Source organism: Condylura cristata, unplaced genomic scaffold (genome assembly GCF_000260355.1).
Source record: "Condylura cristata isolate star-nosed mole 26May11 unplaced genomic scaffold, ConCri1.0 scaffold00004, whole genome shotgun sequence".
NCBI classification, from domain to species: domain Eukaryota; kingdom Metazoa; phylum Chordata; class Mammalia; order Eulipotyphla; family Talpidae; genus Condylura; species Condylura cristata.
The window spans coordinates 58,547,858-58,563,475 of NW_004567105.1; the positions used below are offsets into that span (position 1 = coordinate 58,547,858).

The 15,618-nt window shown below is 50.7% G+C and overlaps 1 protein-coding gene across 3 annotated transcripts in view; it reads right to left on the bottom strand.

Annotated features, from left to right (window-relative positions):
• The window catches only part of CACNA1D (calcium channel, voltage-dependent, L type, alpha 1D subunit), a 272,080-nt gene that overhangs the window by 12,277 nt on the left and 244,185 nt on the right, over nucleotides 1-15,618 (bottom strand). For all 3 annotated transcript variants that reach the window (XM_004676057.2, XM_004676058.2, XM_004676059.2), the window contains one exon: nucleotides 12,230-12,360. In XM_004676057.2, coding sequence (XP_004676114.1) covers nucleotides 12,230-12,360 — 131 coding nt within the window. The remainder of the gene's footprint in view (nucleotides 1-12,229; nucleotides 12,361-15,618) is intronic.

Sequence of the window (15,618 nt, forward strand, 5' to 3'; positions counted from 1 at the left end):
GGGAACAGTGCGTGGTTACTGGGACTAGGGTCTGTCATGGCCAAGAGCATGCCCATGTTGAAGTGACAGCTGAATGAAAGACAGCTTAGAGCTCATGGTCGCCCAGAGACCATACAGGTAAGGAGCGCCTCTGGCTGCCCCACAGGAGGGTGGCAGGGACTCACTGGCTGGGTCCAGGACGAGGAGACTACCGGTGCAGGTACCAGAGGGAAAGCAGACCACACAGCCACCAGGGCAGCTGGTTCTGCTAAAAGCTGAGGGAATGAGGGAGTGACACCACACACCGCAGCCACTAGCACACTCGGGACATGACAGAAGAGGACACGCACACAGACCCGGCCGTGGTGCAGGGCCCGCTCTCGCGGCCACGGTGGTGACCTGGCCTGGACACTGAGCGATGCCAGGTCCTCTTGTAGACCACACACACTGAAAGGGGCTCGCCAGCCTCTGGAGGGGGTGCCAGGCCCACCAGGTGACCAGCACCCTCACAAACATTCCACATCTCCCCAATGCCCTCACAGCTGACCACTCTCACCTGAGGCCCCAGGGACCCTCAGACAGCCTGCGAGAAGCCCTTGCCTTGTTCCTTGACTTTCTCAGGGTAACAGTGTAGAGGCTTTGAACTATATCCAGGGAAGATGACTTAACTCTGAGATGATTTCCTGGATCACTAATTTGAAGAATAGCAGCATGCTGACTTAAACACTCAGGGACAGAACAGTTATCATTTTCTGCAAAACAACCTGCATCAGAAAGAGTCCTCTCCTCTCTGGCCCCAGCTGAGGCCACCTGCCCTGTATCCGAGCAGCACCCCCTCATCTACTGGTGGTCTGTTTACAAGCTCTGCCTTGGTGAGCAAGCACCCGAGCAGGTGGCTGTGCAGGCCTCCATCTGGAGCCAACACCCCAGCCTCAGGGCGCTCTGTGGGCGTGAGCCCTCTCCTCTCTCCACAAGCCCAGCAGTGGGCGGACACCGGCATGCCATGACTTACACATGGCACACAGCAGTGCAGGGGCAGGAAGGGGTACTGGGGCCTGTTACTGGACGCCCAGAACTGTCTTCAGCAGATATTGAGCTAAAGTGCAGTATCAGACGGGGGCTCCCCCAGAGGCGCTGGGAACACTGCCTCTGAAGTGATCCTGCATAAAGGGCATGCAAGCTGGGGTCTGGCTTGAACCATTCTCTGAAGCGGGGAGCAGCAGGTCTTTCCATGTCATGAACTGTGAGGGTGACAGAGCTGCCTGGATTCAGAGCTTCAAGGGTCCTGGAGGGGAGAGTCCCACGCCCCAGCGCAAATCCAGAGCAGATGGTTGGGGGTTGTGTGTGGGGTTGCTTCCTGCTTTCCTGTCCATGTGGCCACAGAAACAGGACAAGCACACATGTACATGCACGGAAGTACACCACACAAACACACAAACACACAGACACACACACACACACTTTGCCCTCTCTCGGGATGCCCAGGACCGACACATCCGAACCTGAGGGATCTTTCAGCTCAGAGATGGACCCACCTTTCCATTCCCTTGGAAAGAGCAGAGGGACACTCTTAATGGCAGTGAGTAAGAGCGCCGGAAAGGAGGGCTGTGCCCAGCAATATTAAACAGCTGCGGTTCATTCATGCAGTGTTTCCTTGGGCACGGTTACCAAGGCGAGGGGCGCCAAGCCAGGGTTTCACAGTCTGACTTGAGATTGCCAGGGAGAGAGGGCTGCTACGCATCTGAGGCGCCCAAACGAGGCAGAGACCAGGCTCAACACACCCGCTGCCAGCCCCACAAAATAAACACTGGTGACCCCGCGCCCATTATGTACATTAACCCCCACTGCAGGGCCGCCTGGACAGGAGCAAGCACAAGTGCCGATAACAACAGCAGACCCTACTTATTGTCATTCAACTGATTAGACTAGGTCTGATGAAAAGAAATAGAAAACTATTTATTTGGATAATTTTTAACATCATCCTCTGTTGACGGGTTGACATTTCACTGAAATACACATATAACATAATTGTATAATAAAAACGAAAACTGTCTCCAGCATGTCTTCTGTGGTACACAGGATTAGGGTAGTGCAGCGAACAGACACAGGACAGAGAACTTGTTTGCAACATAAATCATGGAGAAGGTTGAGAGGTGGCCTGGAAGCCACTCCCGAAGACAGGTAACGACAACATATTCATTGAAGAGACATCCGAGGAGGAGAGAAAGCGTCACTCTTCCCAGACACAAAAGCAGAGGTTTAGAAATCACGAATATATTTTGCTTGCTCCACATAGGAGAAAACACACCTTCTACGAGTCAGCAACTGACTTCACTCTTTCACGTGGGGTGGGAGAGGAGAGAAGGGCTGAGGTCTGCAGAGGGCGGGGTGTCTGCCAGGTCGGGAATGGGGGAAACAGTTGTTTCCAAACATAAACTGAAATGAAGCTTAAGCACAGCACCCTGAATTATTACATATCACAAAACATGATAATGAAATTTTCTAGCACACATATCAGGCTAAAAGGTAGCTTAGGCTGCTCCAAAAATCCCCTAGGCACTAGTCCCCCGAGTGCAGAAAACTCCTAAACCCTTGAAAAAGTTACTTTCTCCATGGCCCTAAAAAAGAACATTTTCTTCTTGAATAAACACTTTACAGTCAGTAAAATCATCTGTTCTTCCATGTTTCATATCTGTTACTCCCTCCATCAGCAAAATGCTGTTTTACTTTGAATTGTGGTTATCAGCAGATAAACCAACACAATTAAAGCCATATAAAGTCTCTCCATTAACATCACAGTAGAATTAGGGTTTTAAATAAACACGGAATATAAAATATAGACATTGATTTAGATGTCCAATCATATAAAATATTAAACCGAATCACGCCTATTTTCTGGTTGATTTTAAATGCTAGATGTTGTCATAAATACTTTAAAAAAAATGCTGGCGCCTTGCCTGTAGACTGCTGCTTTAAACGTTAGACACCATTTAATTGGGATTTTATAGATATTTATTCTATAGAATGATTAAGTCACCAAAAACAAACTATAAAATCTTTCTAAATACTTCTGAAGCAACAGTATAAAGTTGTATTTTAACATCCAACATGAGCACTCACTCAGCTTCCTCCCTCTCGCCCACCTTCAGGGTTTCCCACCTGGGTGCCTGGGGAGTGCTCCCCCACCTGCCTCCCTGAGCTAGCTCCATGCAGCCATGTGCCAGCTCTCTGGCCTACCCCGCAGGTACCTGTGCCCGGAAGCCACCAAACCTACGCTGTAACAGTGGAGGTAAGAGAGGCGAGTCTCCAGTCGTGAATGGGCCAGGTCATTCATCTTCTGATGCACGTCAGCACCAGGCTTCCCCACTCCAGCCCCGGTGCCTTGGTCTGGGAGAGCCTGGTCCCTCCTGCCTGCTCTCACTCTCACGTAGCCAGGGCAGGTCCTGGTCACAGAGCCATCTCCAAAGGCAAGTTCCAGTTAACCCTTTAGAGGATTCGGCTGCTACCCCATCAGTGGGGATAATTTTAGACTAGCTCCATTAGAAGAACTGGAGATTAAATCCTTCCCGAATACACCTGCCCATCTGCAAGCTGTCCCCACTTCCTCCACACACGCACACACCACACACACCACTCACGGGCACACCCCTCACTTTGTCATTGTTTTCCTCCAGGGAAAATGTGATGGTGTGGCCTTTGTGTCGTTATGAACAGTCCTTGAGTTATATAAAGGGATGGAATCATGAGCACGGCACCCCATGAGTCACCCACAGCAATTCCGACCCTCCCTGAAAAGTCAGCTGGAGCATTACCCTGGTAAATTACTCTGGGGGTTGCACTTAGTTGTACACATGGCGTTTGTTACCATCACTTTGAAAGATACAAGGAACTTTTAAAAGAATTAGCTAATGTGATCTATGACATTTCCCTGCAAATGAGCTGACAGTTCTGTTTCAATTCTACCTTGGTTCTTGAAACACCAGAATCACAGAAATTCTTTGTACCTGGCAGTGTGACCTCACCACTTTATCCCACTAGATTCTGGGAAGGAGGACACGTGGGTTAATCTTGTTCCCGTTTGCTAAAGTGACGCCCCTAGGCTAATGGAGACACAACCAGGTGGGGTTTCCCAGGACACTAGGCCCCACCTCCACCACCAAGACCTGCTGTCAGGGCTACAGAAAAGTGCTGGGCTCGGGGCTCACTATGACTGTGGTCCACATGACTTCAGTGCTCACCACTCAAGGTTAATTTTCTTCCAACTAGCCCAGGGGAGCTCTAATGTCACTAAGATAAGGTGGAAATGACAACTTTTCACGAGGAGCCATGAAAACTGATTCTAAACCCAGTCCACGATCTCTCTCAATGGAGGGCTTTAAAAACAAAGTCCATCTCATGCTGATGCAGACCACTGCTCCCAGCTGCCAGGGCCCTGGCACACAGCTGCGCTGGTGCCAGGCCAGGCCAGACGTGGCCTCCCATCTAGGTGGCGAAGTGGGGCTTGGGGAGAGGTCTGGGAGGGAGAGAAGGTTCAAGCCTTGAGACATTGCTACAAAGATGGAGGCTCAACAACCAGGGAGCTCACAAAAAGGCCCTAGGACCCTCGTTCTTGGAGAGAGTTGAGACCGTTCCCTAAGAGCAGCAGTTCTCACCAAGTGGTCCTGGGACCCTGGAGCTCCAGAGAGCTGGGGGAGTCCTGAGGCTAGTACGGCCTGCACTATAAAACCAGGGTGACCTTTGTCTTTCTCTCAAGAGAGCTAAGAGGCATTTGCAAAAGTTATCTGACAGTGATGGTGCCACCTTTCTGCTACCTTTAATTTAAAAAAAAAAATTTTCTGATGTAGTATTTATACCCAAAGCTCTCAATCAAGAGTATACAAGAGTCCCAAGAGCACAGTGCCTGAGATCTGCTGGAAACCTGCCCTTAGGCAGTGTCTTCTCAGATGCTGGACCCCTTACCCCACCCGGGATTCCATGAGTCCATTGACCTTTCTCAGATTTGGGCAGAAATATCCCATGTGTATCTTTCCTGTGGCTTCTCTAAACTAGCCTCTGGCGCATCTTACTGGAATGCCTTCAGATGACATGCTCTCCATGACCCCAAATGCCACTGAGATCTAAGCCACTCAGACTGCTTTTGGTCCAAGAGGAACAACTTCACCCCGAACCCCACCCAGTTTGGGAACCATTAATAAGTACTAGCAAGTTCCTTCCTGTGGGTTCTTGTAACAATGCATCACTACCATTAGGGCCTCTTGCTGCTCTCTCATATCACTTGATTTAACTTCAGTAATTGTCTTCTCAGACTTTTGAAAATAATCATGACTGTTCATTGAGGGGAAAGATGGCCCACCTTTCAGAAAGAATACAGAACCCAGGGCCCAATTAGCCTGTGGATTCATTGCATTTTTAATTGGGTCACCCCACTGTAAGAATTACTGGAAAAGAGACTGCTGCCCCATCTGACATCCGCTCCTGGGATGTATACTGGTCTGCATCACGTCACCAGCCAGGAGCAGGGGAGTTAGCACCTTGGGGTCTGGCGTCGGGTAGCGAGCTTGCTGAGGAGCCTGTGATGAGACAACCGGCTCCCAACTGCTCTCCATTTCAGCTATACTCTTCTGCTAAGGATTTAAGAAAAGGGACAGAAGCAGCTCTGCAAGATGACTGTAAACCAGGTTTCGGAGAAGACCTGCTTCCCTTTTGAGCAACCAGAGATGCCCTCACAATTTCTGGCTGTCTTTCATGCACTGGCTCTGGCTTCCAACCGCAGCCAGTGCCAATACTCAAAGACACAGCCAGGCCCACGTGGGGCGAAAATCCTGTTTCCCTTAGACCAGTCCCTCAGTCCCACCCATAAGGGACTCCCGACTGATTTGGTTTGGAGAAAGGCATGTAGAGACCCCAGCCATGTGAGTGGCTCAGGGGCTGTAGTGTTGCGGCTTTGCCTCTGAGACTTAGATTTAGAAGACAGTTGGTCACATTTGCCCTTGGAGATGGTGGTAACAGACAGTCCTTCACTGTTTCATAAAGCTCACACCAGGGTGGGGCAGAGATAGACGAAAGGCTTTTGTGTCTGGTAGGGGACTAATTTCTCACCTGTGCCCAGCAGCTGCTTCCTTTGAAGGGATGATCCACAAATACTTGCTAACTGGTACTTCCCAGGGACGGTGCGGTCAGAGCAGAGGTGGGCAATCATGCTAGACCAAGCTCCTGCCGAGCCAGGCATTAGCCTGTTAGCCGCTGGACCACAAAGGGGTCTGGAGAAGAGCCGAGATGTCGGCAGGGGGTGAGGAGACTCAAGGTGCTGGGCCACAGCCCTTACTAGCAGGTGCAGAATGCTTCAACAGTTTCACAAGGGGCCGGCCATACCTAAATGGCTGCCTTGCAACCCCATGCTGTGTGAAGACATCAAACTTGCTCTTGGGCCCTAAGAACTCTGCTGCAAGAATCCATAAAACACACTGAGCTTCTGGGCTTACAACAGTGCGCACCTGTGGGAACAGAATCCCAGCCTGGCCTGTTTCCAGGGGGACACCAGGCCATTCACTGAAGTCCAAGCAGGCCAGACTACTTGGTACATGAGTCACTGGAGGCAAAGGGCAAAGGTCAGGGTACAACAGACATCACTGGAACAGACTCTGTCAGTCCCACACAGACACAGCTGCTGGACCAGCACCAGCACTGCACTTCCCAGTGGGGACACGGCCACCCCTCCCAGCCCTCCTTGTCTGCCACGGCCAAGCCCCCTGGTCTCCGGCACTCCTCCCACACTAGACTTCTGGGTGAATGTCCACTCCAGCCAGGAACTGGGATTCCCGAATTCTGCTGGCTCTCTCCACCTCCCTTCTCAAGCCCCCCTGCCCTGCACAAGTGCGTGCGGGCATGCACATGGACACACACACATGGACACACACACACGGACACACACAGTCTCCAGTCTGCACAGGCCAGGCAGGCAGAGGTATCCAGAGCCCTTCTTTTCTCTAGACACTTCAGAAACTTAAAGTTTTGCACTAAAGATTATTTTTGAATGTTTTAAAACTCAGGTCGACGTCTCTGTGTATCTTGGGCTTGGCATTGGATGTACAAGCTTCACCGCTGCTTGGAATTGGCTGAGAATTCCAGATGTGTCCCCCTTATGAAGCAACTTCGTGGGCAAAAATCTATTCTTAAGCTGTGAAAACACAACCTATGACGGTACCTCTGTTTACATCTTTATGCATTTCCATAGCTTAAAAAGGGGTGAATTCTCTTTCTCAACAGATAACTACAGTACAGAATAGAAAAGAGATCAAAGAGAAACAAGAATTTCTTAAAGTTCTGGTAGTAAACAGGCATATGATATTATTATTGTTGTAGTCTTAATAATAAGCAATTATACGTTCAAAGTGCTTTACAATCACTTAGCTATTCCTCACAACAGCCCTGTGAGGTAGGTCGACATTATTACCCCCATTTTACAGATGGGGAAACTGAGGCACAGAGAGGTTAAGTGTCTTGCCCAAGGTCACACAGCAAACAAACACTGGAGCCGGGACTAGAACCCAGGTTCCCTGACTCCCAGTGTCCTTGAAACTAGACCACACTGCTTCCAAAGAGGCATCCCCAGACTGGCTTTGAGCACAAATTAAAGACGGACAATGTTGGATGAGGTTTGGGTGTGGTGTGGTATTTCCTGTGGACACATTAAGATGGAACCTGAGGTGTTGTCTGGGTTGGTTTTGGCATGCGGGTATATGTGTTAGTTTAAATGGGTGTATCTGAGCTTCCTGTCCTGCCCACTTCTCACTGCATTCTGAACTGGGTCACTGCAGAGCGCGGGAGCCGGATGGCCAGGAGGTCATGACGGACTGGCATATAAAAGGAACTTTGTCAGCTCAGCGCCAAGGGGCCTGCCAGTCTTAGGAGTTCGGGCAAACTGGGGATGCAGGACTTTGGAACAGAGTCAGCTGCCCACCTTCAGCAGGTCTGCTTAATCTTTTATCATTATTATTATTATTATTTTCTCTCTCTCTCTCTCTCTCTTTTTTTTTTTTTTTTTACTGGCCAGCGTCAGGAAGTTGTGTTCATTTCATTTCTCTGTGGGGCAGCTGCCCCCCTCCTTTGCTCTCTCTTATTCTTTCCCTTTCTCTGAGTCTCTGCTTGGAAAGGAAAGTGTTAAGCCTTGCATGTCCCCTTTCATGAGAAAGAGCCACCGTGAGCAGCATCCGAGACAGGCCACGGCTCCGCAGGTGAGCCGCGCCCCACTTCCACCTTCTGGAGCACTGCTTTGCTTGGAAGGGGTCTCCCTGGGGCCTTGGGTTTGCTTTTTCCTGCATTTCTCCCGAAATGCTGTTTCAGTAGAAATAAGCCCACTTGAGACTTTTCCCTTTCAAGGCCTTAGCCAAACACGCCTTCCGACTAACGAGCTTGGTGCTGCAGCTCAGGCAGAAAATTCTAAAGCATCCGTTCAAGCATCTGAAACAAATGAATCAGCCAGTGAAATCTTATCTGTTAGCATCTGTTCTCCTCGTAGAAAAACAAAAAACAACCCCTTTTTGATGGCTTTAGATGGACACATGCTTTAAAAAATGGCTGGATGACCAAGCCCAGCAGGTGTCTCTACTCCAGAGCATCCCTCTTCCTGTCTCTGAGCACCAGGCTTCCCCAGAAGGCCACGGGAGGCCCGGGAGGGACGGAGTGTCACGGCCCCTGGTACGCCACCCACGTTTCACTTGAGAACCATCTGTCAGCCAGGACACAGGCTTTAACATCACCCAGTCTGACAACCTAATTCTTCGAGCTGAAAATAACACTTTGCTCCTTAAGCCCACTTAGTTAAAAAGATGATTACTCTGAGGCCTGCCTGGGCTGGCTCCCACCTGGGATGAGTGAGGGCCAGTCTCCTTGGCTGTGGGAAGAGAAATGAACAAAACTTTTCCCACTTTGGGATCTTTCCTTATCCATGAAATACAGGACAGGTCTGTGTGTTTCTGGTAGTAAAGTCCTCATCTGGAGGTCTGATGGGACATTCAATGTGCGTTCCTGTTTGCCGGGAAGGGGATGGCTGAGAGCTGAGTTCCTTTATTTACTTGCTCCTCTGGGAACTTGCAGGTCACTGGGATGCAGCAGCATTGGATGGAGAGCAAAGGCTGAGTCAAACTAAAGTGAGTATGGTATGGAAGGAATGAGTGGAACATAAAAGGCTGATGAGCTGCTCTCTGATTCCCTCTGTAGAGGGGCTGGAGAGAAGGCTGGCTTCAATGATGAGGATGGATGGACAGAAAGAAACTGCACACTCATTCAGACCACAGAGGCCAAGCTCCTACCCACACACGGATCCAGGAGCTCCGTTAGCCATTCCCCTTCCTGTAGAAGGGGCACCGCAGTTGGTCGAACAGAGGCGACCTGGTGGAGCCCAGGGTCGAAGACCACTGTGCATCTCTGTGCTCTTGAAACCACCCCACAGGGAAGTGGCAGAGAGCTCAGAGCTGCGCCGCTGCTGCAGGCAGCCAGCACGCTACGCAGCACCACACGCACAAGCCTCGGCCTCTGCTCGCACTGTGATGCCCACACTCCACTTTCCATTAGCAATCTGTCAGCCGCGGGGCACCCCCGGCACAGACAGAAGCAACTCATTCCACGTTTGGGGGCTGCCTTGGGGGTCAGCGTCTTTGTCCCGGAGACCCTGTTGGTATGTTTCTCCCACTGCCATTCCAGCCCATGTCCCTAGCTGCCACATCGTCACATAATATTGCATCGGGCAGGAAGGAAGAGCCTCCTCGTGCTAATTAAATGCAGCAACAAATCACATTTAAAACCATTTCTATAGCAGAGGAAGGCAGAAATGTAATTAGAATTATCCTTCAAGGAGACAAAAATATTCTCTTTTAAATGTTTCCGAACGCATTTTAGAGCGTCTCTGTCAATATTATGAACACAACTTAATTTTCTAGGCTGTGTATACAACATAAATTATAGACATAGCCTCAGCTCCCATTAGAACCGTGCGAAAATGTGTTGATATTATCAACTAGAAATATTGAATTTGCCAAGGAGATGAAATTCTATAAACAGTAAAGTGAAAAAAAAATTTAGGAGGGGGGAGAAAAAGCCCTAAACATAAATTTAACACAAAGTAACAGTCTTTTAACCCATGACTTAACAAAATAGCTTTAGCATCTTTAACCCTTCAACTTGAGACTCGTTGAAGCCCACCCACCACCAGCACAAGCAGACGCCACCTAGTCGGAAGGTCTCAGGACTCACGCAGATGAACCCTGTCACCCACGGCACACACGTCTTCCCCAGAAGACAGGCCTCATTCCATAGCGCTAACTTGGCTGCTGTAAATTCTGATGAAAGCCATCCACGAAGGAGTATGTTACCCCTCCAGAAAGTCAAGCTCCAACCCCACCAACTGGCACCCTAAACAGCCCACAGCACAGTGGCGACGCCACGGGACTCAGAGCTGCCCGGTCTGGTCCACAGGCCCAGGGCTACTGTATGGAGGAGCCTTTACAAACAGGCCCCTGCCCTCAAGTTACACCCACCCAGCCCCTCATGCCATCCTCAAGAACAGACAGGCCAGAGACCTGCTCACATGTGCAAACACCTCTTTCCGGTGTGATGGTCTGCAAGGCTGCTGGGCACTGTGATCTAGGCTGTCACTCTGGAAAGCTGGGTCAGCCAGAGGGCAGAGAGCTTTACCGACAAGTTCCACAACCTGAAACAGCAATTAACTAGCTGGCTGAGCCTGTGACCCACTGAGTTAAACCTTCAATAAGGTGTGAACGAAGAAAGATCAGAGATGGTCAAATTCAGCATCCACTGTCCCTTCCCCGGCCCACCCCGCCCTGCAGCTGCTGGGCAGAGCAGAGGCTCCTCCTGAGTCTGCCGGTCACTGTCACACAAGGTAGTCTACTAACCTGGCAGACATGTGCTCCTGTGTCTTCACTCACTCACTCACTCACTCACTCACTCACTCACTCACTCACTCACTCACTCACTCACTGCCATTCATAGTCACCTCCTCGCAGTAAGAACACAGGTAAGTCTTCGCTTGGTGCTTACCATCACTATGAACACAAAACCATACTGGTTGTTTTCCCCAGGGGAGGAAAAAATAGAGAACTATCCCATATCAAAGCAACTCCACACCTACAAGGCCTGATTTAAGACATGTGGCAACATGTGCAGAGTAGTTTTAGAGTAAGTAAATACAACAGGAGAAAGTATCTTATTCATGATGGACTTAAAGCACTCAGGGTAGGGTGGCGGGTAGCACAGATGACGAGATATTTGACCAACTGGACAGCTGCTCTGACCGCCTGCCAATGTCTGCAGCTCCCTCTCTCCGGTTCTCAGCATCTTCTCGGGACCCCTAGCCAGCCTGCTTTCACCGTCACCAGCTCTCAGATCTGCTGTCTCCTTCCCTGCAGGCCCCCGTGGGAAGCCCTTCCTGTACACCTGGTTCCCATCTTGGGGCCTTGGGTTTCCTTGGGGTTCTCTCTCCCTTGAAGGCCCAGACCCTGGTTGGGACCAAGGGTTCCTGAAAACCACATCCCCACGCTTGGTGCTGGGGCAGGGGCAGGACTGAGGGAGGGACGGGGACCAGAGGCTGGCCTGGGTGTGGGAGCACAGCATTTACACAACACGCCTCAGGGCAGTCAAGAGAAACACACAGAGACAGGCAGGCACACGCACGCGTTCTCACGCACGAGCACACGCACTCACGCACGGCCACCAGGAGAAACACAGACGTGCACACGTACACACAGCACACACGAGGAGGTGATGGATGTTACTGAAATGGACCGAAAACCAACAAGCAGTGGGGTAAGAAACAAACAGAAACAAAACAAAGCACTTGCGTTCAGATGGAAAGCTGTTTAGTGGGTGCTGGGGCCCAGGCCCTGGGCTGGGGGTGGGGGTGTCTGTTGGGGAGACACTGCCTTTGGAGAAGTGGGAGGAAACAGGGCACAAAGGCAGGCTGACTCTGCTCCCCTCCCTGCAGGGAGGTGCCTTGGCCACTGTCCTGGGGTCCTGCCGAATGGGCTGCAGCAGAGGCGGCTCAACAGAGAAAGAAAGAGGGAGACACTTACCTCATGGCCCAGAAATGGCCAGTCCACATTGGGGAACTGTGCAGTAGCTCAGTTTAAACAAAATCCTTGTGGTACTGCTCAACCATGAGTGGTCAGCTCTCTAGTATTTCAAATAAGCTTGTAACATCATTAGTGAAAAGAGAAAAATCAAAATAACAATTCACCTGTAGCGCGATCGTGGTGTTCTTCGGAGGGTGCTTTCCCACCAGTCCTTGTTCTTTTCGTTTCTTGAATTTCCTAAAGTAGTCCTGTATCAGGAAAGTGGCATAGAACTTCCCCACGGTTACCTCATCATCTAAACGGAGAGACCAGACAGAGCTCTCCCGAATCAGCACATTTGGACCAAGAGCCTCGACACTCACTTCTGGCTGGGGACGGGGCTGGGGTGTGACAGCGCAGAAGGCACCACGGGGGACTAAGTCTAGCAAAAAGCGAAGTTTTGCAAAGCAGTTAAGGCTCAAAATTAGAGTCAGTTAAATGAACTGATGCTCAAAATTGCAAAGAAAAAAAATAGTATTATTTGTCATGAGTTTATAGAGCAGCATATTAGTAACACTATGAAGTGCTGTCTTGGTTATTTACTTAAAATAAAAATTATGAAACAAATAGAAAGGCTTCGTGGGTCGTATTTTCACCCCTCCACATAGGGATCTGCATGGGTAATTACCATGAACGTCCAGGGCAATTAGCCATCCAAATCCAGATGCCTCGAGATAAAGATAGAGACCTCAGGAAGGTGACAGACAAGATCAGGAGAGGACGGTTCAGAAAAGTGGCTGCAAATCCAGCTTCTCGTGCCCCCTTATTCTCTACTAGTAGCCTCCACAGACTACTTCTTGGTGTGTAATGCAGAACTAACTGCTTGTTTTCTGCACAGCAAATGGCAGCTCCAGCTAACTTCGTGGTTGAGCTGCCATTTCTGCTTTTACAAACAAGCCCAACACATATCGTTGGGGAAACTGGAACTCTGCTGGGCATTTTAAAGGAGATGCATGAGGCAGAATAGAGGCTCTGGCTGTCTCATGGTAAACCACCTTAGCAGTGTGGGGGTGCCCCAGGGGTCTCCACTGCCCTGCTCTCCAAGAGCGCTGGCCACCACATTTGCGGTGTGCTGATGGTTTCTGAGTGGACAGCAGAAGACTGTCTTAGTGCCAGGCCATGCCAGGGTCTGCCCAACATGGCTGTGGAGACTGGAAGAAAGAATGGCTGATGGTCTCTAAACTTGAGCCCCACCATCCTTCTAAGAGTGCCAGGTGATCTGGGGCAAGGGGCTCAAGTTCTCTGACTGATGCTCTCATTTGTAAACAGAAGCCAGCAGGATTCATGGGATGTGGCACTAACATCCACAGTCCTCTGCCTGGGTGGTCCCAAGTGCCAGAGACTGGGTAACTGAGGCCTGGCATGTTACTGCCTTCCTGTCCACTGACAGTAGCATCCATTGAAAAGGACTGCAGAGTCTGACAGGCTGGGGATCAGTACTCACTGATACACTCTGGGTGGGGTACTCTAAGTGGGCCTGTGGGAAGTGTCCCCACTTGTACGCTGTTGGGCCTCCCTGGGCTACATCCCACCTTTCTTGTCTGAAGCTATTGAGTACTAGCAGGTGAAAAGGCACCTCAAGAAGTGTGCTGCATTCCTTTTAAGCCTAACAACGTGAACTAAGGCTTTGCGTAGCATGTGAATCCACAGCCCCTCCGGGGTCCCAGGCTCCTCTAAACAGTCTAGTCGTACACATCCCACAGGCAAGGAGGTGTGAGGTGAACAGAGCCCACTCAGCCCTTGGCATTTCCTGTCTGCCATGCTCTTGAGCTGCCTCCCATTTTGTCTGGAACTTGTTTAGAAAACCAGGTCTAGCTCCCCCCACTGCCAGATGTCTACAGGCATCAGGCCTGTTCCAGAGAAATTCCACGTGGGTCTCAGGGCCTCCTTACAACTGTGAGAGTGTCTCATCCCCTTTGACAGGTGGAGAGAGGTTAGAGCACTCACCAGGATGTTCCTGTTGGGATGTGAACACGGAGTGAGCCCTTCCTGAGTCTGGGCTCACCTCTGCACCCCTCTCCTGGACACCTGGGCCAGCTTTGGAGGGGCCGCCTCTCCGACTACAGGACTATCCCTCTCTGGGCTGCATGCTGAAGGTAGAACAACTGCTGATGGAAGAGGGAGTCCTGGGGGCCCAACAACTCTCTGCCTGCAGTGGCACAGACACCCTCTGAAGTCAGGGGTTCCAAGTCTTCTCTGTGAGTACCCAGAAAGCAATATTGGCTCTGTCTGCAGAAGGCCCACCTCGTTCCACCAAGAGATACTTCCAGTCAACTCAGGCCTGACCCATCTCCCTTCAGCTTAGAAGGTGCTACCCGGGATTTAGGGGCTCCTGCAGGAGGCTCCTGGCTCTCTCTGGTCCAAAAACTGGGGCAACAGCCTATTCAGTGCACAAGTTTCTGTGTGAAGGCCACTCCAGAGCAGAGGCAGGCCCACCCAGGGCTCTGCAGGGCAGGAGTTAAGGACCACCTGAAACCGGGCTGGGAAGTTTCCTAAGGACAGGAAAATTCAGAACCATAGCAGGATGGAGAAGACAAGAAGAGAGCAAAGACCTCTGGGCATCTGGCTAAGGGCTGGAGAGAAAGAAGGGGTCAGCATTGTGCTCTGTGGGGTCAAGGAGCAATGGCCAAAAGGTGAGGAGAGCCTCTGGGAGAAGATGGGTCTTCTAGAGGGTCCACAGAATGTCGGAAGATTGAGGATGGAGGTGAGAGCATGAGTGAAACTCAGGCAGGAAGAGAGACAGCCAGCATTGGGGCAGAGTAGACACACCGTCCCTCCCCGTGGGCACCTGCACCTTGGGAGAGGGCACTGAAGGAAGCTTCTGGCTGATATTCCATGGACCGGGGCAGGGGTGTGGGGGCCCCTCACACTAGCTTACAAAGCCTCTTAGACAGCACCTGCTCTGCTCTATTGCCAAGGCTGTGAGGGGCTCCCTCAACACCCCACATGGTCAGTCCTGTGTTCTGGGGGTGGCCGCAGGGTCTCTGAGCAGGTTACAGCATGGAGAACAGAGTCCCTCAGCCTGGGTGAGCTACTGATCTGTGTGGGCTCTGGGGTCTGTGCAAATATTCTTATTTCTGAACTACCAAGATGTGGGAAAGGCTGGGAGTGAACTGGCTACTGGGGAAGAAAAGAAGGAAAATAGAGTCTAGGCAGCTGCAGCAGTCATGAAACCCTGCCCAGAAACTCACTCAGTCTGTTCATGGAAGCCTTCTGCGAAGGGCGCTTCCTTTCTCGGTGCTTCTTCCTGTCACTTTGGACTATAACAGCACTTGCCATTCTGAACCCCAACCCATTTTCAGAAACATACAGAAAGAGCCACGTTCCCTTATGAACCAAGAAGGTAGAAGGATGGATCGTCTATATTAAAATTTCTAGCAGAGCTTAAGTCAATCAGTTTTTCCTAGAAGAGGGTGTAAGTGGTGTCCAAAGTCTGGCCTTTTCCCCAGGAAAAGGAAAATAAATGGCGTTTCACAGTGATGCCAGCAACGCTCTCCAAGTGAGTCTGGGGGCC